Source organism: Anabrus simplex, chromosome 1 (assembly GCF_040414725.1).
Source record: "Anabrus simplex isolate iqAnaSimp1 chromosome 1, ASM4041472v1, whole genome shotgun sequence".
Lineage (NCBI taxonomy): Eukaryota > Metazoa > Arthropoda > Insecta > Orthoptera > Tettigoniidae > Anabrus > Anabrus simplex.
The window spans coordinates 1,450,963,491-1,450,986,893 of record NC_090265.1 but is presented as its reverse complement, the minus strand read 5'-3'; the positions used below and the strand labels follow the sequence as shown (position 1 = coordinate 1,450,986,893).

At 41.2% G+C, this 23,403-nt stretch overlaps 1 protein-coding gene across 1 annotated transcript in view; it reads right to left on the bottom strand.

Annotated features, from left to right (window-relative positions):
• Window positions 1–20,745, bottom strand: part of LOC136879403 (probable cytochrome P450 6a13) — a 130,934-nt gene extending 110,189 nt beyond the window's left edge. The window contains exons 1-2 of the mRNA XM_067153222.2: window positions 20,560–20,745; window positions 4,573–5,545 (exon numbers count right to left, since the gene is read on the bottom strand). Coding sequence (XP_067009323.2) covers window positions 4,573–5,515 — 943 coding nt within the window. The 5' untranslated portion in view covers window positions 5,516–5,545; window positions 20,560–20,745. The remainder of the gene's footprint in view (window positions 1–4,572; window positions 5,546–20,559) is intronic.
• Between the last annotated feature and the right edge of the window lie 2,658 nt (window positions 20,746–23,403).

Below are 23,403 nucleotides of genomic sequence, written 5' to 3'. Positions count from 1 at the left end.
ACAATGTACAATACAGAACAACAATAAAGATACGTGAAACTTACCTTAATGTAGAGGAGGGTAGAGGGTTGCTGCAGCCTTGAGGAATTCGTGCACCCGGGCGTTTAAGGGGAACGAGCTCTTAAAGAGAGATTCGGCAAGATAACCGTGGAAAAATCGTTTTCTCCTACCGAATCCCGGAACCGAGTAGCTCCCGTGCTTGAGGTAACGCCACCGGTTTTCAATATTTTGAGTGTGCACGGTAGGGCGATTGATGGGCATCACCCTCCTGTTTCCCCTATTCACATGACCACTCTTCCTAGTGTCTACAAACTGAAGAGAGTGGTTCACGCGGAGGTGCACGAATCCCTCGTCCTCCAGGCAGTCGTAGGCCTTCCAGCAGTCCGATATGATTATCGTGCCTGGGAGGATCCAGTCTTTAATGACAGCAAGTAGCGTGGCTTTATCCCTTTTTTCCACTGGAAGTACGAAGAAGTTCCTGAAGTTCTCCCTCTACACGCCTCCAAAGAGCCACTGCCCTTCTATCCGCCTGCCTCGATTATACTTTCTCTTTCCGAACTTGCTTTCGTCGATTTCGACGATTATGCCGGGTCCACCTATTTTTTTTTATTGTCAACCCAGGCAATACACACCACCCTACAAAAGTAGTTGGACCAATCCACAACAGTTGTGCCAGAGAAACCCAACTCAAGCTTCACAGTTGGACCCAGGGGTTTCGGTGAAAGGCACCACAGGATCGCAAACTGACCTATTTGATATAAGCTCAAATTGGAGCCTTCAAAGAAGGTATTAGTCCTTCCACTAACTTTCCAATTACAGGTGACGCCCCGTTCGACTCGTCGTCACCGAAAAACTATAATTTCACTTTTTTTCCCTCTCTGTATCACACGCAATAGAGCATCACGTCCGCACTTTCCACAAACTGTGCTAATAGATAGCAAACCGTGATGTTGATAGAACTCGAGTAAATCGCTTGAATTGTTATGATATTTAGTTACAAAATCAGTGTAAGTGACAACACAACCACCGCAGTCAGCCATTACATCAATAATGAAGCAACAATTATGGAGGGAAAGTGTGTTATCAAAAACAATCGATTAGCTATATCACAGGTCTAGTCTAGCCAACTTCTATTTCATAACCCAAACACTAGAAATCATAGAATGCGCTGCTGTCGCCAAGTCTAGACATCAGAAAACTAGGGGCTTCGCGGCTTCTAACTGTCCAGACCAATGGTCTTGTCCACGGCAAGAATCCTAACTGTCCAGACTAATGGTCTTGCCTAGATCCTAGCCTAACCGTATACGAAACTAGGGGCCTAACGCCGCTTCGCGGCTTCTAACCGTCCAGACCAATGGTTTTGTCCACGGCAAGAATCCTAACTGTCCAGACCAATGGTCTTGTCCACGGCAAGAATCCTAACTGTCCAGACCAATGGTCTTGTCCACGGCAAGAATCCTAACTGTCCAGACCAATGGTCTTGCCTAGATCCTAGCCTAGCCGTATACGAAACTAGGGGCCTAACACCGCTTCGCGGCTTCTAACCGTCCAGACCAATGGTCTTGTCCACGGCAAGAAACCTAACTGTCCAGACCAATGGTCTTGTCCACGGCAAGAATCCTAACTATCCAGACCAATGGTCTTGCCTAGATCCTAGCCTAACCGTATACGAAACTAGGGGCCTAACGCCGCTTCGCGGCTTCTAACCGTCCAGACCAATGGTCTTGTCCACGGCAAGAATCCTAACCGTCCCGACCAATGGTCTTGCCCACGGCAAGAATCCTAACTGTCCAGACCAATGGTCTTGCCTAGATCCTAGCCTAACCGTATACGAAACTAGGGGCCTAACGCCGCTTCGCGGCTTCTAACCGTCCAGACCAATGGTCTTGTCCACGGCAAGAATCATAACTGTCCAGACCAATGGTCTTGTCCACGGCAAGAATCCTAACTGTCCAGACCAATGGTCTTGCCTAGATCCTATTCTAACCGTTTGTAAGTCCGCTTCGCGGACGGCAAGAACGGGGAACAATTCGAAGCATAGTTCGTAGGTACAGAGGTTGGCAGCACTGAGCACTGCTGCAGGACATCCTTTCCAAGCAGGCCGCGAGCGAGAAAACAAACGACAGTCGTTACGCGCGTGTGTGAATAGCGGTCCACGGGCTGGACTAATGATCAAATGTCAACACCATCAGCTCCGTGCAAGTACTGTATCACAACTTCCTGGTGACACGACCAAAGAGGGTAGAATAGACGCGACTATGTGACTCTGGAGGGTGAGAAGGGAATCGCTCGCTCGGCCTTGGCCTTGGCCTTTCTCACTGACATCTATGCACCCGCGATGTAACTATCAGTGGAGTTACCTGTTGACAGCAACGAGACTAGTGGCGATATTTTGAAATAAAATGTGGATCTAGACCTGACTCCGGCCGCCTCTTAAAAAGTTACCAGGTCGTTAACCCACATTTATACAAAAGAAGGCACGTCTGAAACTTCTACACCGGTTGTTTAGACCTTGTGTAGAAAATACGTTGTTTGATGGCAGGTTGTTAGTGGAGTGGACGACCGAAATGACAAAACATATTATCAGACAGATTTATTGGCTAATTAAGACACTCCGCCATTAAAAATGATGATCGTCACTACTGCAGTTACGAAAATGTTTTAATTCCGTACCCTAGCGGGATACGGCGTTACGGTGTGACACCCTCTCTCACGGCAGGAGATATGTTGCGATGATCTGAGGTGCGGAGAAGGAGAGATGGGAGCGACGGTGGGCTATAAACTGAACAGTCCCGGCATTCGCCTTAGCGAGGAGAATGGAAAACCACGGAAAAATGTTCTCAGGTCAGCCGACGGTGGGACCAGCACTCCGACTCCCGAATGCAGAGATGTAAAGCCACGGCAAAGCGGTGGCCACTGTTAACCGAAGCTACTTTGCAAGGACTGATCGTCAGTTTCATAATACAATAGTAACACGCAATTTTATCGGCATAGTCTACATTTGGCCAATGTACAATGTACAATGTATATTACAGTACAAAAAACTGATAAACTGATTTGAAGGCTTTGATTGAAGTATACCAAGACTGATGCTGATAAGAGTCCACCCACTGTAAATAACTGACGAGATAACCAAGAAGTGGCAACACTACATGGTTTGGTGTTTACAGTAACAGCTCAGAACATAGTATGAGACATGCGTCCCCTCAGCAGAGGAAAATTTGTAGGAATATTCCAGTTTAATGGTTACGTTCAAACGAATACAACGTGGTTTGATTTAGTTCTGGTGAATGAAGGTACTTCGGTCGGGAAAACTGTCGCAAGGTGAGCTTGTGCTCCACATGCTGTCAACGTAACAATAGGCAATTGTCGCCACTTTCACATTTAATTCGGGTCGTACTGGCCACCCGCCTTAGATCCAAGACCTCTCTCCTGAGACTATCATGTCTTTGGTCCATTTAAGAGGAAGTTTCACCACAGATCAAGCTACTCGTGATGTTGTGGAAGAGCTTCAAACAGAAGCAAACATCCATCTTTATGGAAGGTATATAGAAACTTCTTCAGCTTTGGGATAGATGCCTAAATTGTGCGGCAGATTATCTCTCGAACTGTCGTTAGTTATGTTCCATACATTTTGCATTCATTACCAAAAGTAACTTTTGATTTAAGGGATCACTTTTTTAGACCAAAACGAATCTCTTTCTATCCATTAAATATATAATATATAATTTAGCTTTCAGCTTAAATTCGGGAGATACTGGGTTCGAACCCCGCTGTCGGCAGCCCTGAAGATGGTTTTCCTTTGTTTCCCATTTTCACACCAGGCAAATGCTGGGGCTGTACCTTAATTAAAGCCACTTCCTTCCCACCTCCAGACCTTTCCTAACCCATTATCGCCACAAGACGCTGTATAGCAATACTTAAGCCTGGTTCAAATATTTTCCTACCCTTTTCACGGAACTCGGAAGTTCGATAGAGCTTGTAAAATAGTAAGAGATGAAGTCAGTTTGTGACATAACGTACAGTACTCTTGCCTCAGTATATCCTAGCGCCAACGACTGAACGGTTATAGTATTGACAATCAGGCATCAGACACTGTAATAGAGCGCAACTTACGCTAGTCCTTTGTTCAGACTTCAGTTGATTCCTGAGAATGAAATAGTTAAACTAGCACGTTAGAACACTACTTTATCAAGTATTTGAAAGTCATGAACCCCAACTATAGACTGGAATTAAAAAAATGACGTATGGTTTTTAGTGCCGGGAGGTGCCCGAAGACTTCGGCTCGTCAGGTGTAGGTCGTTTGATTTGATGCCCGTAAGCGGCCTGCGCGTCGTGGTGGTGGTGGTGGTGGTGGTGATGAAGATGATGATGAAATTATGATGAAGACAACACATACACCCAGTCCCCGTGCCAGGGGAATTAACCAGTTAGGTTTAAAATTCCTGATCCGCCCGGGAATCGAACCGGGGACCCCTGTGACCAAAGGCCAGCATGCTAACCACTTAGCCATGTAGCCGGACACTGGAATAAAATACTGGTGTTTTAAAAACAGCACCTTTTGTTACATACCTGTGAAATCATTTCGTTCTCCATGAAATTGTTCTTGTGTACCTGCAACCTGAACTTTTCCTCTGTGATCATCTTCTTCCACATGTCCTTTATTCTTCAGTTCTATTAACATCTGAAGGAAATCATTCCTTTTCACATTATTTTTCTCCCGATAGTCTACAGTTTCTTTTACGACATTAAGGAAGAAATCAGTTACATCTTGTCGCTGAGATTTTAGCCTAAGTTTCGTAGCTAAATTTGGTAATAAAATGAACAGCAGACGCTGTACAGCAATACTTAAGCCTGGTTCAAATATTTTCCTACCCTTTTCACGGAACTCGGAATTCGGATTAGACATTGCGTTAACTTGGAGTCCGAACGCGCAGGTACCAATGACATCAGTTGTAAAATTTGCTAGTGCCTCCTTGACGTCTATATCTTCTCCTTTCATAGCAGATTCTTTCAGATAGTCCTTCAATAGTCCAGAGCATTCAGTCATAAGGCGAAACATCACTTTAATTTTTCCAGAAGTGAACGCTGGAGTCAGTTTTTCTCTCAGTTGTTTCCATTCGTTACCACTCATGAAAAGTAAATTTCGAGTTAAGGGATCATTTTTCAGATCAAAGCCAATCCCTCTATCCATGAAATTCTGAAAATCTTTAACTAAAATAAGTCTCAATATTTCTGGATCTTTCACTATTAGAGCTGGTCTCATGACTTGATATATTCCACATAACTTCCTGTCTCCAATCTCATCATACAGTTCTCTTACTACTTCAGCAATGTGTGCACGAAGCAAAGTCACCTTTTTAAAATTGCCGAAGAAGAATTGAGGTTCCAAGTGGAAGACACCCTTCCTCTTCCAGTATGTCTGCTTGTAAGTTATGAACCCAAACAACATGGACAATAAAAACAGCAACATCACCAGGACTTCCATGAGGAAAGACTGAGATGACCAAACCATCTTGCACTCTAATGAACTGGACAACGCGACCTGAAACAGTAAAGCATGCATTTCATATTAAAGCAATTTTAAAGAATAAACACAGGCAGGAAGCTAGAAGTTACAGACCAAGTGTGATGAAAAACATACATCTTCCACAATACTAAAGAACAATTTATAGAAGAAAAAAATGGTAATGTTGATAACATTTCTTTGCAGACAAAGTAGGAGTCCCAATACGACGGAAAACAAATAAATAAATAAGCAATTTCCACAATTGTACCGAAAGTTGAAGGGCTAAAGGGCCCTGAAAGGTTTCGAACTATGGGTCTTGGATAGCTCTATAAAACTTAAAAAAAACAAATTTCGGAAATCACTTCCGGCCTAAATGCAGTTCCGGAAAAAGAGCCTAAAATCGCTCGTTTCTTTACTCGTGTTCTTTTTTATTCAAATCCTAGCAAAATTAACTCACACAATTCCTTCCGTAATGTGTTCCTTGGTTCAATACCCTCGGGCGTATTTTGATTTTTTGTAAAGTGTCCACACCGAATGAGGCCTCCGTGGCTCAGGCGGCAGCGCACCGGCCTCTCACCGCTGGGTTCCGTGGTTCAAATCCCGGTCACTTCATGTGAGATTTGTGCTGGACAAAGCGGAGGCGGGACAGGTTTTTCTCCGGGCACTCCGGTTTACCCTGTCTTTCATTCCAGCAACTCTCTCCAATCTCATTTCAGTTCATTAATCATTCATTAATCATTGCCCCAGAGGAGTGCGACAGGCCTCGGCAGCCGGCACAGTTCACATCCTCGCCGCCAGAAAGGGGCTTCATTCATTCCATTTCTGGCCCGGTCAAATGACTGGAAACAGGTTGTGGATTTTAATTTTTTCATTTTTCCACACCGAATGTAGTTATAAGTGATACTCTGCACTGACCCACTTTAGCGCTCGTAGTGGTAGATAAAAGGCAAAGTGCTAATCTAATCGACCGTATAACGATGATTAAAGAAAGGGTTGTAATTTTTAGGAATAAATAAAGAACATATTCTCATACCTTATTACATTTTATTTACCTAAAATTCGTAGCTCATATTCCTAGAATATTTTCAACATTGAGTTGCTTGCCTGAAAAGCCATAACTGTCGAATCTTTTTACAATTAGCTTTACGTCGTACCGACACAGATAGGTTTTACGGTGACCATAGGATAGGAAAGGGCTAGGAGTATTACACAAGCGGTCGTGGCCTTCATTTATGTACAGCCCCAGCATTTGTCTGGTGTGAAAATAGGAAATCACGGTAAACCATTTTCAGGACTGCCGACAGTGGGGTTCGAATCCACTATCTCCCGAATGCAAGCTCACAGCTGTGCGCCTCTAACCGCACAGCCAACTCACTCGGTAGAAATAACTGAGCTTATTTTTTGACAAGCGTAAAGTACAAATGGTGTGCCTAGATTTCGAGGGTTAGACGATGCACCATAACTCTCGCATCCATTCCAAACCCATCTCCACTGTAATGTAGCTCTGATGACTTTGGTCTTTGGTTCGAGCCCCAGTTCCACCTTCAAAGTATGTCTGAAGGTTTAGCACGGGGGCCTAAATTTGGGAGGTGAAGAAAGTCACAACTATTCTGAGCTACCCTCAACCAACCTGGAACTATTACTATTGTGAAAAAACCGGTGCCTCTCTTGATGAACATAACTTAGACCTGCTGGAATGCAATTTGAACATTGGTGCTTTTCGATAAAATAGTCATTCATATTGCAACTGTACTTGTGGATATAAAATCTAAATCTTACATGAAAACAAAAACAGCATCCAGTATGAGTATAATAACGCTGTACAATGTGAGTATAAGAACATGTCTAATAAAGATACAAATGTTCTCACGTAGGAACAGTGGACCTCAAACCGCCCACACACCCACCTAGCCTAGTCGGAAATCGAACTCGGCATCTCCGAGTAAGAGAGAAGCACGCTACCCCTTGTCCGCACGGTATGCATATCTATTACAGTTACACGCGTTATTTCTGGAATTAACAATCGTGTTGAACTAATTTGCTTAAAAAGACATTTATCTAAGAAGTGTTGTTCATTACAAAGGAAGCATGATGGCGTAGGCGAGTAAGGGCTTGACTACCAGTCGGAGAGTTGGAGGGTTAAAGATTGGACTCCTAGTGATTTCGGATGGTATTATCAATTGTTCCTACGCGTCGTGGCAAAAAGGGCATTCGGTTAAGTTCGTAATTGGATTTGCTCCATATAAACAGAGGAAGCTGAGTAAAGAAAGAAATTGAGACCTAGTACTACTGAGCAAGTGGCCACGCGGTTTGAGTCACGTAGCTACCAGCTTGCATTCGGGAGATAGTGGATTTGAATCCCACTGTCCGCAGCCCTGAAGACGTTTTTCAGTGTAATAATAATAATAATAATAATAATAATAATAATAATAATAATAATAATAATAATAATAATAATAATAATAATAATAATAATAATTGTTACGGAGTTACCCGTGGAGCAGAAGAGGTGAAAGAAGGTGCCGAGATGAATGGGTCTACTTACAATGTCAAGAAAATAATTTAAAACTTAAACTGAAGGTTATATTTCCTTAAATTCCACCTTAATACATTTTTATAACAATGAAACGTCAGGTACACTGACAAATTTTAGACAAGACAAGAAAATCCAAAATTTAGTGACTGTTTAAATATCTGGGCTTCAAGCCCATCGCTTTACCATTCTTGAGCACTCAGTTCATATTGACAAAAGAGCACAAATTTACTCAAGGGCAGAAATTCCCTAATACATGGAGCACTTGCTCCAGCAATTACAATATCAGGCTTCCCAGAGGCACTTTTACAACACTTGAAAAATAGCTAACGTTCTCTCAGTTCTCAAGACTACTCAAGGCTACCAAACATATCTTACACCTTTTGGCCTTCCATGGCCCAATTTACAAATTGAAACAGGGGTATCTCGTACCTATCCTATAGGGCCTTCGTGTAAAAAGAAATAACAGTTAAATGGCCCGAACACAAAATGAAAGGAGGCGAATGCTTGCACTCCTAGACATTAACACTTAAAACCTAAGGGGCACTAGGCCGATGAAACAGGGGCTATTCCAAAACTATGGAGGTGACTCGTATAAGAATAAATTAGAACATTACGGAAAGGAAGAAAACCATTTACAAAACGCAGTCACTCAGCCCAATATGAAGGGGAGCTCAAGAGGGTACATCATTCTCTATCCCCGATTTACAGTTAAAGATTTTGTGAAGTTTTACATTAGCCGGCTGAAAGTTATATATTTAGGAAAACTAGATTACATAGTTAATGTTTCGGACCTTTCCCTCGGGTTAAACTGCGGAGCTAACAAGAAGGTAAGATGTTATGTGGCCATTACCTTTTCGAAGAACTGCTGCCTGGTGAAAGAGGGCTCCCGCCTCCTGCTTGACACACACACTTAGTAAGCTGACGATCAATTGGCCCAGAGATGTGAAAATCCGCAGTTTATAAACCCTCGGGGAAAGTTCGAGACCATTCAAGATTAAACTAGCCACACCCTCTCATTTTTATTGGGTGATTTAAAAGTTACACACTAAATCGAAGAAGAAGAAGAAGAAAAAGGCTGTGATTGGTAGAAAATTAATTACAGATATTCTTGATTGGTTGGTTTCAGAACTGTCGGAAAGAAAAGATCAATTTTGCCAACCCAAAAATAAATGAACATCAATTAGTAAAAAGAAACTTATGAATGCCAAACTTCTTTAAATCAAAAGTTCTTTCACTTCGCACCAGGGTGCATGATCATAGTTTTTTTTAGCAGTGACATCTATGGAAAAATGTCCAAACTTCTTAATGAATGGTTAACAAAACAAGTAGAAATTCACACAGTACAGGAAACTTCAAAAGAACAAAATTCCATCAGATATTAGTGGTGACATCTTGTGAGTAAAGTTTTAAGTAGGTCTAGTTTCAAGTTCACGGTTTCTTCAGTAGAGGAGTTCTTTTAGTCGCAAGCTTTAAATGCGCGGGCGTTGGGGTGTACCTCCCGGTACAATAATAATAAAACAATAATAATAATAATAATAATAATAATAATAATAATAATAATAATAATAATAATAATATCTGGATAGAAATTAGAGTGGGTGCACCAACTGACTAAAACATCTATGATAGTATGATGCTGACTATAGGAGCCACACTAAGACATTGTCCGTCTCGTTGGCTGAACGGTCAGCGTACTGGCCTTCGGTGCAGAGGGTCCCGGGTTCGATTCCCGGCCGGGTCGCGGATTTTAACCTTAATTGGTTAATTCCAATGGCACGGGGGCTGGGTGTGTGTGTTGTCTTCATCATCATCTCATCCTCATCACGACGCGCAGGTCGCCTACAGGAGCCAAATAGAAAGACGTGCACCTGGCGAGCCGAACCCGTCCTGGGATATCCCAGCACTAAAAGCCATACGACATTTCATTTACTGAGACATTACAGCACGGTTGTTATGCCAGAAGTTTTGTATGTTTCGGAGACTATGCATGAACTGAAAAGGGCAAGTCAACCAGTTAAAAAAAAAAAAAAAAAAAAAGAACGCAGGCTACTACAAAGGATCTTGCACAACCGATAGGTTGACGAGCAGGTTTGATTAAGGTCCAGCAAAGAAGTAATCAGCAAGATAGAACCAATAACAACAGCAATTAAAAAGGGAAAACTGACGGTCTATGAGCAAATTTTCCGTATGAATAACGAGTGGCTCACGAAGAAATTCTGGAATTTTCTGAATCCGAAAGCATCTATGTTAAGATGGTTCTAAGAGTGCGAAGCATTACGGAGGATAAAATCAACGACCGGGATAGCTTCAGGAGAATTGAGGAGAGTCATCATGGCTTTATGGCAGAGTCAGAACCCAGAAGACCGCTGGTTGATGGACTCAAGAGATACTGGCAGTACGTCGAAGCCGGAAAAGGAGCCAACTAAGACATTACAGCAGGGAACAAGACCTACTAAGCACTGAAAATGAGATTGGTTGTTAGCACGCAGTCCATAGAGACTCAACTCGAGTATAATAATAATAATAATAATAATAATAATAATAATAATAATAATAATAATAATAATAATAATAATAATAATAAACAATAATCATCAGAGAAATAGCTCTTTATCAAGATTTAAGGTCGCATGCCGAGACTACCAGCTGAGGAGAGGTAACTGAAAGGTTGAAATATGAATGAATGCGTCCCTGAGGATTAGTTTTAAGAGTTTTTAATATTAATTTAGTTAGTAATTTATTTTAAATTCATTTTAATTCCAATAATGTATTTAGTTTTCTCTAATTATCTTTCTTATTTTAGTTTTTAATGAGTATGTGGTTAAGTGTAAAGGAGGCCTCGAGCAAAAACTTCGCCATTGAAAAAGGCACCAATAAATAAATAAATAATTAAATAAATAAATAAATAATCGTAATCGTACAGTATGGCCAGAACTACTACGAACAAACATTTTGATTCGGTGCCATCAAAGCTGCCAGCGTGTCATTGTATACGTTCTGTATTACTCTACCAGATGGCAGGAAAACGAATCTCTTTAGGACAATCAATGACTCAAGAGATACTGGCAGTACGTCGAAGCCGGAAAAGGAGCCAACTAAGACATTACAGCAGGGAACAAGACCTACTAAGCACTGAAAATGAGATTGGTTGTTAGCACGCAGTCCATAGAGACTCAACTCGAGTATAATAATAATAATAATAATAATAATAATAATAATAATAATAATAATAATAATAATAATAATAAACAATAATCATCAGAGAAATAGCTCTTTATCAAGATTTAAGGTCGCATGCCGAGACTACCAGCTGAGGAGAGGTAACTGAAAGGTTGAAATATGAATGAATGCGTCCCTGAGGATTAGTTTTAAGAGTTTTTAATATTAATTTAGTTAGTAATTTATTTTAAATTCATTTTAATTCCAATAATGTATTTAGTTTTCTCTAATTATCTTTCTTATTTTAGTTTTTAATGAGTATGTGGTTAAGTGTAAAGGAGGCCTCGAGCAAAAACTTCGCCATTGAAAAAGGCACCAATAAATAAATAAATAATTAAATAAATAAATAAATAATCGTAATCGTACAGTATGGCCAGAACTACTACGAACAAACATTTTGATTCGGTGCCATCAAAGCTGCCAGCGTGTCATTGTATACGTTCTGTATTACTCTACCAGATGGCAGGAAAACGAATCTCTTTAGGACAATCAATGACTGAGTTTTAATTATTTTTCGCCAAGTGTGCCACAGAGATCTTTTACATGCCAACGTCATACGACACGGAATGCCGCATGAATTTTCTTCGCCTTTCAAATATCCGTCTGCCTCTCCCGGGTTTGAACTCGCGATCTTTGAACTAGGCGCCGATATTCTACCACTGATCCACAGGGGGAACTAGCATTAGGTGGAAATGAATTAACAAACAGCTCACAATAAACAGAGCAGTTCCCACTGGCGGAAAGGTATCTGCATCAATCATTCTGAGAACACATCAGGCTGTAAAGTAACACTAAGCAAAAATGAAAAGAAGAATGAATGAACACGAGTTATAGCCTACATCTGTAACATTTCAACATGATTGTATAAATTGCAATACATACATACATACATACATACATACATACATACATACATACATACATACATACATACATACATACATACATACATACATACATACATACATACATACATACATACATACATACATACATACATACATACATACATACATACATACATACATACATACATACATACATACATACATACATACATACATACATACATACATACATACATACATACATACATACATACATACATACATACATACATACATACATACATACATACATACATACATACATACATACATACATACATACATACATACATACATACATACATACATACATACATACATACATACATACATACATACATACATACATACATACATACATACATACATACATACATACATACATACATACATACATACATACATACATACATACATACATACATACATACATACATACATACATACATACATACATACATACATACATACATACATACATACATACATACATACATACATACATACATACATACATACATACATACATACATACATACATACATACATACATACATACATACATACATACATACATACATACATACATACATACATACATACATACATACATACATACATACATACATACATACATACATACATACATACATACATACATACATACATACATACATACATACATACATACATACATACATACATACATACATACATACATACATACATACATACATACATACATACATACATACATACATACATACATACATACATACATACATACATACATACATACATACATACATACATACATACATACATACATACATACATACATACATACATACATACATACATACATACATACATACATACATACATACATACATACATACATACATACATACATACTCGTAAAATAATTGAAACGATTAAAAATTAAAATAAGTTAACAGAATTAGGAATGAATATCAACAAAAACAAACTAAATTAATATTAAGTTAAATTTAAGACTTAAAGTAAAATATCAAGTAATTAAAAACATAGAAGTTAAGTAATGAGAAGTATTGAAATCGTACATTAAATAAAATTACAACATCAAAAGACACAATAAATATAGGGAAAATAGGAAATCGTCAAAGATATTTCGGGAATTTCATAATGGCAAGATGCAATTTTTTATTTATTTTTTCTCTTTTTGCTATTAGGTTTTACTGTGTACCGCGTTAACATTTCTGGTTCTTCTTTCAGAATGGGCTTCTTTACGTTCTTGCGACACGGTGTTTTTCCGGTTCGTTTCCTATTCTTATGATCTTGCTTCATCGTTTGATCTCGGGATCGCCTAATTTTATTGATGGCCACCCTATAATAATGTCTATTATACACTGAGCAAATGTCACGGGATAGCGGAGCACTGATGCGCAGATGTGTTGTCTGTGCACCACACGCCCCTGTGCCAGCGGCAGTTGTATAGGAGACCTTGTGAGCAGTGGCTGTGCATGTGACAGGTGTAACATGTAACATCGTCGTGAGTTGACACCGTTCGAACGGGGTATGGTGGTCGGTGCCCGACGGATGGGAACTGCGATTTCGGAAGTGGTGCGGGAATTCGGCTTCATACGACCAACCGTGTCCAGGGTGCATCGTGAATGGTTGAATGCGGGTATCACCGTCCACAACAGACGATCGACCGGCCATCTAGCCACCCTCGATGACCGTGACCGGCGACTTCTGAGGCGGATTGTCAATAGTTACAGACGGGCAACCGTGCAACAAATCACGGCTCAATTCAACACAGGCCGTGCTAGACACGTCTCCCAGTGGACAATCCGTAGGAACATGGGTTCTATGGGGTGTGGGAGCCGGCGCCGCACACGGGTGCCACTTTTAACCCCACGTCATCGGGCACAGCGACGCGCATTTGTCGCCAGTCGCCAGGGATGAACACTGGAACAATGGCGTAACGTGATATGATCGGACCAATCACGATTTCAACTGCACCATGCCGATGGGAGGCACCGTGTATGGCGCAGACCACATGAAGCGATGGATCCCGCCTGCCTCGAAGGTGTGGTCCAGGGCGCTGGTGTCTCTGTTATGGTCTGGGGTGCATTTTCCTGGTATGGAATGGGCCCCCTAGTTGTTCTGGAAGATACTTTGAATGGTACGCGGTATGTTGAGCTGCTCGGAGACCATCTCCATCCATTTTTGGCCTTCCAGCGCCCTGACGGTTCTGCGGTGTTTCAAGATGATAACGCGCCGCCACATCGCTCCCACGTCGCCCGGGAATGGTTCCAGGAACATGCAGCGGAGGTCCAACGACTGCCATGGCCACCCAGGAGCCCCGATATGAACCCTATCGAGCATATCTGGGATGTCTTGGAACGCAGGCTGCGTGCCATGGCTCCTGCACCCACGAACAGACCAGCATTGGCGGCCGCTCTGCAAACGATTTGGTGTCAGCTGCGTCCAGAGGACTACCAGGGACTTGTCGACTCACTTCCACGGCGTCTCACTGCAGTTCGCAGGGCCAGAGGAGGCCCCACATGCTATTAAGTGACTATACCATGACATTTGCTAAGTCAGTGTATACTGCATTCTGTGATATGTTCTTATCCTCCCCGTCTTCCTTGACTCATTTATTTATTTATGTCTTTCTGTACATGGCGGGGCTCAGGCTATGAAGCCTGCTATTATGCCAAACCATATAATTATGCACCTGCATAAACATAATATACTGAACATTATAACTAACCAATAATTTGTGTCTTACTGCTTTCCGTATATTGTAGAATTCGCTTAACTGTTCTCTCTGATGGCAATCTTTATATGTGTCGCAGAAAGAAAGTCTTATCTCTTTTTAAATGATGTGTTGATTTTCTCTTGGTAAAATTTCGCATTTGGTCGCAGTCGAAATTTGTGTTCTAATGTCTGATTTTTGCAGTGATTGCGGTGTAGCTGATATGCTGTTTCTATCTTTCTTGCCCTTTCCTGTAACGCTATTCCTGGTCACCCTGTCGGAGTTATCCACTCCTCTAGATATTTAAATTTCTGTACTCTGTTAATTGTTATATATTGACTATATTCTGTGTTAGGTCATTTCTATCCTGTATAATTAGTTGTAATTTTTCGTGCGATATTTGAAGTCCCGTCTTTAGAGCAATCTCTCTAAGCGTTTCAGTTTGTACCTTAGCTGTTTCTGTGTCGTCTGCCATATCACGAATGCTAGGCAACCTATTTTTGTCCCAGACCTCCCCATTAACATTCTACACTCCTAATTCTGTCATACTCTTCCTCCTCCCTGACCACGTTTTCGAATACAACATTGAATAGGAGTGGTGAAATTCCGTTCCCTCGTCGGACAGTTGTTTCAGTCTCAAACGGTCCTGACAACAAATCCATAAACTCTACTTGTGATGTAGTGCCAGTGATGTTTTCCTTTATTAAATTCTTAGTTTTCTCATCAACTCAAAATTCCGCTAATGTGCTTATCAATGTTGTTCTATCTATGGAATCATACGCCTTTGTAAAGTCAACGAATACAAGCAATAAGTTATTGGCACTGAGTACGCGCAGTTTAATTATAGAATACATTAAAAAATTGTTCTCTGCGTGGCCTCTCTTTCCGGAAACCTGCCTGGTATTCACCAAATTCTTTGCCAATAATCCCCTAAATTAAATACTGTTTTGCAGTGCCTTGAATAAGATCTTAATGGCGACTGGTGGTGACCATATTCCTCTGTAATTATTACTTTTTGTCCTATCCCCTTTTTTGTGCAGTGGGTGTATTAATGTTGTCTTCCATTCCTTCGGAATGTTCTCTATCTGCCAAATATTTTCAAACAGTATTTTTAACTAAGTCAATAAGTGTTCTATGATATTTTACTTCTGACGAATCAGCAAAACTTTTAAGCATGGGCGCCCGCAGGGTCTTTTCCAGGAGGGGGGGGGGGTGCCCATTAACAATTTTCTTGAATATAAAAACCAATATAACGTCAGCAACATTAAATTGTTTACAGAAACTTCCAGTTATAACATATGCTAGATGACTTTCAGTAATTTCAGTTTATGAACTAATCTGGTATGATATTAAACAATTGAACATCAACATCTTTAGAATTCCAGGGGGGGCGTGCCCCCCCCCCCTTGCCCACCCTTGCGGGCGCCCATGCTTTTAAGCTGTGTCTCAACCACGAGGTCGAGTGCTATACTTCTTGTTATATTTGTCTCAGACCACATCTAGTGCTGCGTGTACACTCTTCTAAAACCACTTGAGTCTTTTATTATAATCGCATATTCTATTCAAATATTTTGTGTAATTTACATTGGAATGTAAAGTCATCCTTTGAAGTTCCGATGACTGTAGATTTGTGATGGAATTTTATCCATTATTGTAATAATAATGTTAATACAACCACTACTACTAACAATAATAACAGTACCGCGAGGTACACCATGCCCCGTTCATTCAAATGAAGCGCCTTGAAAAACGCAATCTTCAATATAAAACTTGCAATAACTAGCGCAAGAAGTTTGGACTTTTCTCTACAGATGTCTCTACTACAAGTTATGTTATGCCCTCTAGTGTGAAGAGGAACTATTAAAATCCCAAAGTATATGTTTTTATTTTAAAGTTTACTACACTGAGTTGATTATCCTTTGTTTTTGGCATGGTAAAGTTGTAAATACTTCGATCTCCTCCCGCCAATAGAAAATTTGGTATGTTTAATTTTTAGCCAATAGGAGCCGTCTTGTATCGTTTTGATTATCCAATAAAATTTGGAGGTGTATCGGGCTTTAGCCCAGAGCTCTCTAGAACCTTCATCTCGGGTATAAAAGCTGGCACTTTTTCGAGCCACCTTGTCTTACTGATCGTCCAGTCTACTGAGTGTGTGTTAATAGAGGAGGCGGGGGGTGTCGCCCATCATCGAGTATACCACCTGATTAAGGTAATGAAAGCCATTTAATAACTATGTGATAGACTCTGCGAGCCAGCTCGAGAGGAAGGTTTCCAATTTTTAATAACCTTAATAACCTTAAATTTCCAATCTTTAAATAATGTAAAATTCATCTTCCAATGTAAATCACAAAACTAACCTAGAAACTTAGCCGAAATTCGGGAATAGATAGTGTGACACCCCCTCGAGTTCCCTATCAACTTGAATTTGAGGTGACTATGTTTCTGTAACCGTTTTCTGTCTGTAGCTTTTGTAAATTAAATTTTGTCCGTCTAGTCACTTCAGTAGTATAGGCTTAGCCTCTGTAACTTCGGGTCTGAAGCCCAAATAGGGTTTTAATCCTTTTTGTGCAAATTTAAAGGAGAAGTGTCTGCCTCTGCATCATTTTGATTTTTGGACCATTAACTTTAACCTGTGTTTATTTTATTTTTATTTTTTTTTCCCACAAAGGCCTGGTAGAATGGGTATTCGATACTCCTGTAAAATTCAATCATTTATGTTAAGAGGTTAGACTGTTGAGTGTTTAAGACGGTGCATACTGTTTGAATTGTAAAATGTAGGTTTTGGCTCGAGAGTCCTGGAAAGTGTAAATTTTAGTGAGCAAAGATGCTCTGGTTGTAAATATAAAAGTTGAAGGTTGCCTTTAGAAGGCAGTAAGGGTATAAGGTTCGGAGCGCAGTCTCCTAGATAAATTCAAAGAGCATAAAAGCTGTATCTATTCTTGTAGAGGTGTTAGTGTAAATATTGATGGTGCCTTTTGGAAGGCGGTAACGTTGTGGCCTCCTAGATAATTGTGTGGAGCAAAAGGGGGCTCTTGAAAGATTGTACGTCGTAAATGAAATTGGGAGACCTGTCTCCTTGACTATTGAGTGGATGGAGCAATAGTGCTCAAGTAACATTTGTAAAATTTGACAAAATTTTTTGATTTTCTGATTTCTCCTACTTTGTACCTTAGCTAACGAGCTATTTCTGTACCTTCCTGAAATCTTGTTCTGTGTTTTGTTAAAATTCGGCGTTTGAAAAAAAAACAGAAAAGAAATATAGCTCTGATTTTTAAATTTTAAATTTATCTTCTGATTGCCTCACATAGATCCATTCATGCCCGCACCTTCTTTCACCTCTATGATCCACAAAAACACGGTAACAAGTGGTAGCAGGGCGTGGTTGAATGGGTGTGAATAAAGCCCCTTTTGACGGCTAAACATTGATATCGTTTCAGACTCTAAAAATGTTCTTGGTTTCTGGAAATTTTCAAAATTTGTTAGTTTTCCTATCAACATGCCTGGTCCTCGTGAAGTCCTTGCACCCGGGTACTTGCGCAAGGAGAAATTATTTATGAGCTTCTAATTAGGAAGGTCGAATCTAGAGGCACGGTTGTGGCAGATATTGCCAAACGTAAGGAATCCTTAGAACTTCCTAGTTGTATCCCGGTGTTTGGGGAGAAGGACATTGATGAGGCTCTGTCCACGATCACGAATAATACCATACCCCTTTATCCTCAGGTCTTTAGCTCTCTTCAGTAGCCCTTCAGCTTCAGGACTACCGGCCGAGTTGGCCGTGCGGTTTGGAGCGCGCAGCTGAGAGATACTGGGTTCGAACTCCACTGTCGGCAGCCCTGAAAATGGTTTTCCGTGGTTTCCCATTTTCACACCAGGAAAATGCTGGGGCTGTACCTTAATTAAGGCCACGGCCGATTCCTTTCCATTCCTAGGCCTTTCCTGTCCCATCGTCACCATAAGATCTATCTGTGTCAGTGCGACGTAAAGCACTAGCAAGAAGAATAGTTTTAGGAGTGAATTTATCATTTATGTAGACCGTGTGACTAGCAGCATTTATTCCAACTGCCGAGGACTGCAGTTGTCTCATTTTCTTCTTGGCCATCATTAATTCGTGCTTTTTCCACCTGTTGACGAACTTGACGATGTTTGAACGAGGAAGATTCTTGTTGACTTTAATTGGTTTTATTCTTCAGTAACTACAGAACTATACTCTATAGGGGATAGCGGTCCCAGTTATTATAATTTATTCGATTAGAGCGCAGAAAAATTTACGAACAAAATTAAATAAGAAACTGTTCAAATATAGTTTAAAAATATTAAAAATGCACAACTAATAAGCCTAGTCTATTATTAACTTCGCGCAAAGAGAATTCGTTCGAAACTGGGTTGTCTGATTGTTACTGCACCAATTTTCTGGGACCGTTGTCGAATAGTGTGTAACAGAAGTTAAATGTTAAGCAAAATTTGTGCATAATACGATCTCAGATGTACTACAGGTCAAGAGAACAATTTTCTAATTAAAACGTGGGATTTTGATATTTATTTTCATTGGTATAATTATTTTTAAATAATTTGGTGCATGCAGGATTTTCGTGAGGAACGTGTCGCGGTATTGCGAGAGACGGCTGTGTTTACAGCTGTGTTGTGCTACACTCAGCACAACAAACTGCTGCTAGATACAACCGAGTGGCAATTCCCCTACAGAAAAAAATTGTAAACAAATAATTATTTTACTGATTTTACGAAACCGCCCTGAGTGTTATTTTTGTGAGGAGTCTGTGGCGACCTTCGGAGGTACGGGCCCGCCTGTATTGCAGGCACTGCAGGCCCTAACGTTACTCTCCTGCATATGCATATGAAAACTTGAAAACCTGCTCCTGGATCGGGCGAGTTGGCGCGCGGCTTTGAGCTTGCATCCGGGAGATAGTGGGTTCGAACCCCACTGTCGGCAGTACTGAAGATGGTTTTCCGTGATTTCCCATTTTCACACCAGGCAAATTCTGGGGCTGTACCTTAATTAAGGCCACCGCCGCTTACTCCCCACTCCTAGGCCTTTCCGATCCCCTTCGTCGCCATATGACCTATCTATGTCGGCGCGACGTAAAGTCAATTGTAAAAATAAAATATAAAAAAACCGGTCCTCGATTAGTATAGGGCCTAGGCCTACTCTAAATATGAAGTTTGGTCGAAATCTACCCAGCTGTTTCTCCATAATGGTGGAACAAACAAACTGACAAACAGACACGAAAGCTAAAAACCACTGATACGGTCTTGAGTTCACCTAAAATGGATATATGGCAAAATAAACGAAATCACAGACACCGGAACAATACAACTTTGTTTATATAGATAGATGCTAGCAACAAGCCAAACAATAATACTCGATTTTAAACCACTTCCGGAAAGAAATATTGGCTACGGGCCTGACATTTGTGCATGAAACGTGAATTCACTCGTCTGCGCCGAGTTCTAAGTGCTTCTATAATTGATCTTTGTACAGAACAGATTAACGTGCTGTTTCAGTCTTTATGTTTCAAGTTGTAATTTATAGACCCTCTTATAAACTGTGCTTAGGAACTGAGTCGTGTTTCTGTTTAGATTGTCCCTATCAAGCAGTAGACATTGTAAACCGTGGTTTCTATTCAATTTGACTAGATGTGTTACTCACCAAACGGAATCTCAGCTGATCTGGGTGCAAGCACTACAGTACGTATGACGTAATGCAAGGCCAAGTTACTGCTGCCAACCTCGCTAGTCCAACATGAGAATAAAAAATCTTCACGCTAAAGTTTATAACACGGAACCTTGACCTTGATAACAAGATGAACGTTACTCACTCCTCCTCATGCATCAAACTGAACTACGCAGTGGACGAGTTCTGAAATGGATGGCGGGCGTGACGTATGCAGAGGAGTGGAGTAGTTACGTAATATCTGAACGCTGATACTAAAGCACATCCCACACACCGAGCAAGGCAACACAAGTACATGTTGATGATGATGTTTGTTGTTTAACCCGCGAGTGGTCGCTAGCTGAAATGTAACGTGAGTGGTCGAGCGTGAGACTTTCTCTCACATTAAAATAAATGACACTTCTCAGTTTTGTGGGGCGTAAGGCTGAAATTTGCTACTGAAATGTAACGCAAGTTCTACATTATATATTTTAGATAAATGAAACGAAATGGCGTATGGCTTTTAGTGCCGGAAGTGTCCGAGGACATGTTTGGCTCGCCATATGCAGGTCTTTCGATTTGACACCCGTAGGCGACCTGTGCGTCGTGATGCGGATGAAGTGATGATGAAGATGACACATACACCCAGCCCCGCGCCAGCGAAATTTACCAATTAAGGTTAAAATTCCTGACCCTGCCAGGAATCGAACCCGGGACCCCTGTGACCAAAGGCCAGCACGCTAACCATTTAGCCATGGAACTGGAATTACTTTAGATAAAAATGAAATGATTAGTTGTTCATTAAAGACACAAATTACTACTTAAAACAACATATGCAATGTACAAAAAAATATCTTCCGTCTTGAAGTTGTAAAAATAAAATCTCATGCATGCATTATATCTAGTAATATTTACGTACAAAGCAAGGTTTCTGAACACAATAACATTTTCAAAAACAAGAAGTGCTCGTAATGCAATACTAACGCGTACAACAGGAGCAAGTTTCCCGCTCCACTTCAACATAACAACAACTCCATTGGTCGCGCGATGCGAGAAACTCTCACGCAGCGCGCACGGACACATAGGAACCTTTGTTCTGACTAGGGGAGGGGGTGCTTACCCTTAAAATGTGAATCGCTCTACTCACGACAGTTATAAACTCAGCTAGAAGAGGGAACAATCACCTCCCTTTCATCACTGTGAAGTAATATCACAATAAAAAATTATGTGAGAGAAAATCTCATATAGCGACCACTCGCGGGTTTTAAAAGGGCCTATGAGCTAGGTCTTCGGCACCAACCCAAGTAGTGAACCATGGAAGTTGACAGTGGCGGCGATCGCTCGCATTTTTTCCGCCTGGAAGTAGGAATTATTTCTAAAAAAAATTGTACAAGCCCTGTTGTCTTATCAACTAATTCTTTCCTTTATTTTCTTTAATTATTAACAAAATTACTAGCGGACATACGCACAAAATGTCGTTCGTCTTGGCTAAACAATTTGTATAGCACCATAGCTGGTAGTGGGTAGCGTGGGTGTATTGCCAAGGTCATGGACACAGGTATGATTCACCCGCTTGCCGCGCGCATTCGTCAGTGTGGCATTCTCTTCAGTGTCTGATCGTTTCTTTGTGTGTAGTCAGATACTAAACGATTTGAATTGTATAATCACGCCGTACTTCTATTTAATTGTAATAAATGCGTTATATTGTTCCTTTGGTGAAAGTTCTATTGTGTAGTATTGGACCAAAATCTTTTAAAAACTATTATTTCTTCCTTCTTCTTTCTTAATCTGTTTACCCTCCAGGGTTGGTTTTTCCCTCGGACTAAGCGAGGGATCCCACCTCTACCGCCTCAAGAGCAGTGTCCTGGAGCGTGAGACATTGGGTCGGGGATACAACTGGGGAGGATGACTAGTACCTCGCCCAGGCGGCCTCACCTGCTATACTGAACGGGGGCCTTGGTGGGGGATGGGAAGATTGGAATGGATAGACAGGGAAGAGGCTAGGAAGCGGCCGTGGCCTCAAGTTAGGTACCATCCCGGCATTTGCCTGGAGGAGAAGTGGGAAACCACGGAAAGCCACTTCCAGGATGGCTGAGGTGGGAATCGAACCCACCTCTACTCAGTTGACCTCCCGAGGCTAACGGATCCCGTTCCAGCCCTCGTACCACTTTTCAAATTTCGTGGCAGAGCCGGGAATCGAACCCGGGCCTCCGGGTATGGCAGCTAATCACACTAACCACTACACCACAGAGGCGGACTAAAAACTATTATTACCTTTACCTCTCTGTCTAAATTCGCTCAGGGAGCATCAAAAACTTACCATCGTGTAGCTTGTTTCTTCAGTATTGATGTATATAATCCCCTTCCCCCTGTGAGTGGGGGCGGCAGAATAACACCCACGGTATCCCCTGCCTTTCGTAAGAGGCGACTAAAAGGGGCCTCAGGGGCTCTGAACTTTGGAGCGTGGGTTGGCGACCACGGGGCCCTCAACTGAGTCCTGGCATTGCTTCCACTTACTCCTGCCAGGCTCCTCACTTTAATCTATCCTGTCCGACCTCCCTTGGTCAACTCTTGTTCTTTTCCGACCCCGACGCTATTAGGTTTCCGAGGGCTAGGGAGTCTTTCATTTTCACGCCCTTCGTGGCCCTTGTCTTCCTTTGGCCGATATCTTCATTTTTCGAAGTGTCGGATCCCTTCCATTTTTTCCCTCTGATTAGTGTTATATAGAGGATGGTTGCCTAGTTGTACTTCCTCTTAAAACAATAATCACCACCACCATCTGTATATAATCCCCCACCCCCCACCCCCGTCTGCTATATCCCACAAACCGGTACTGTTTGT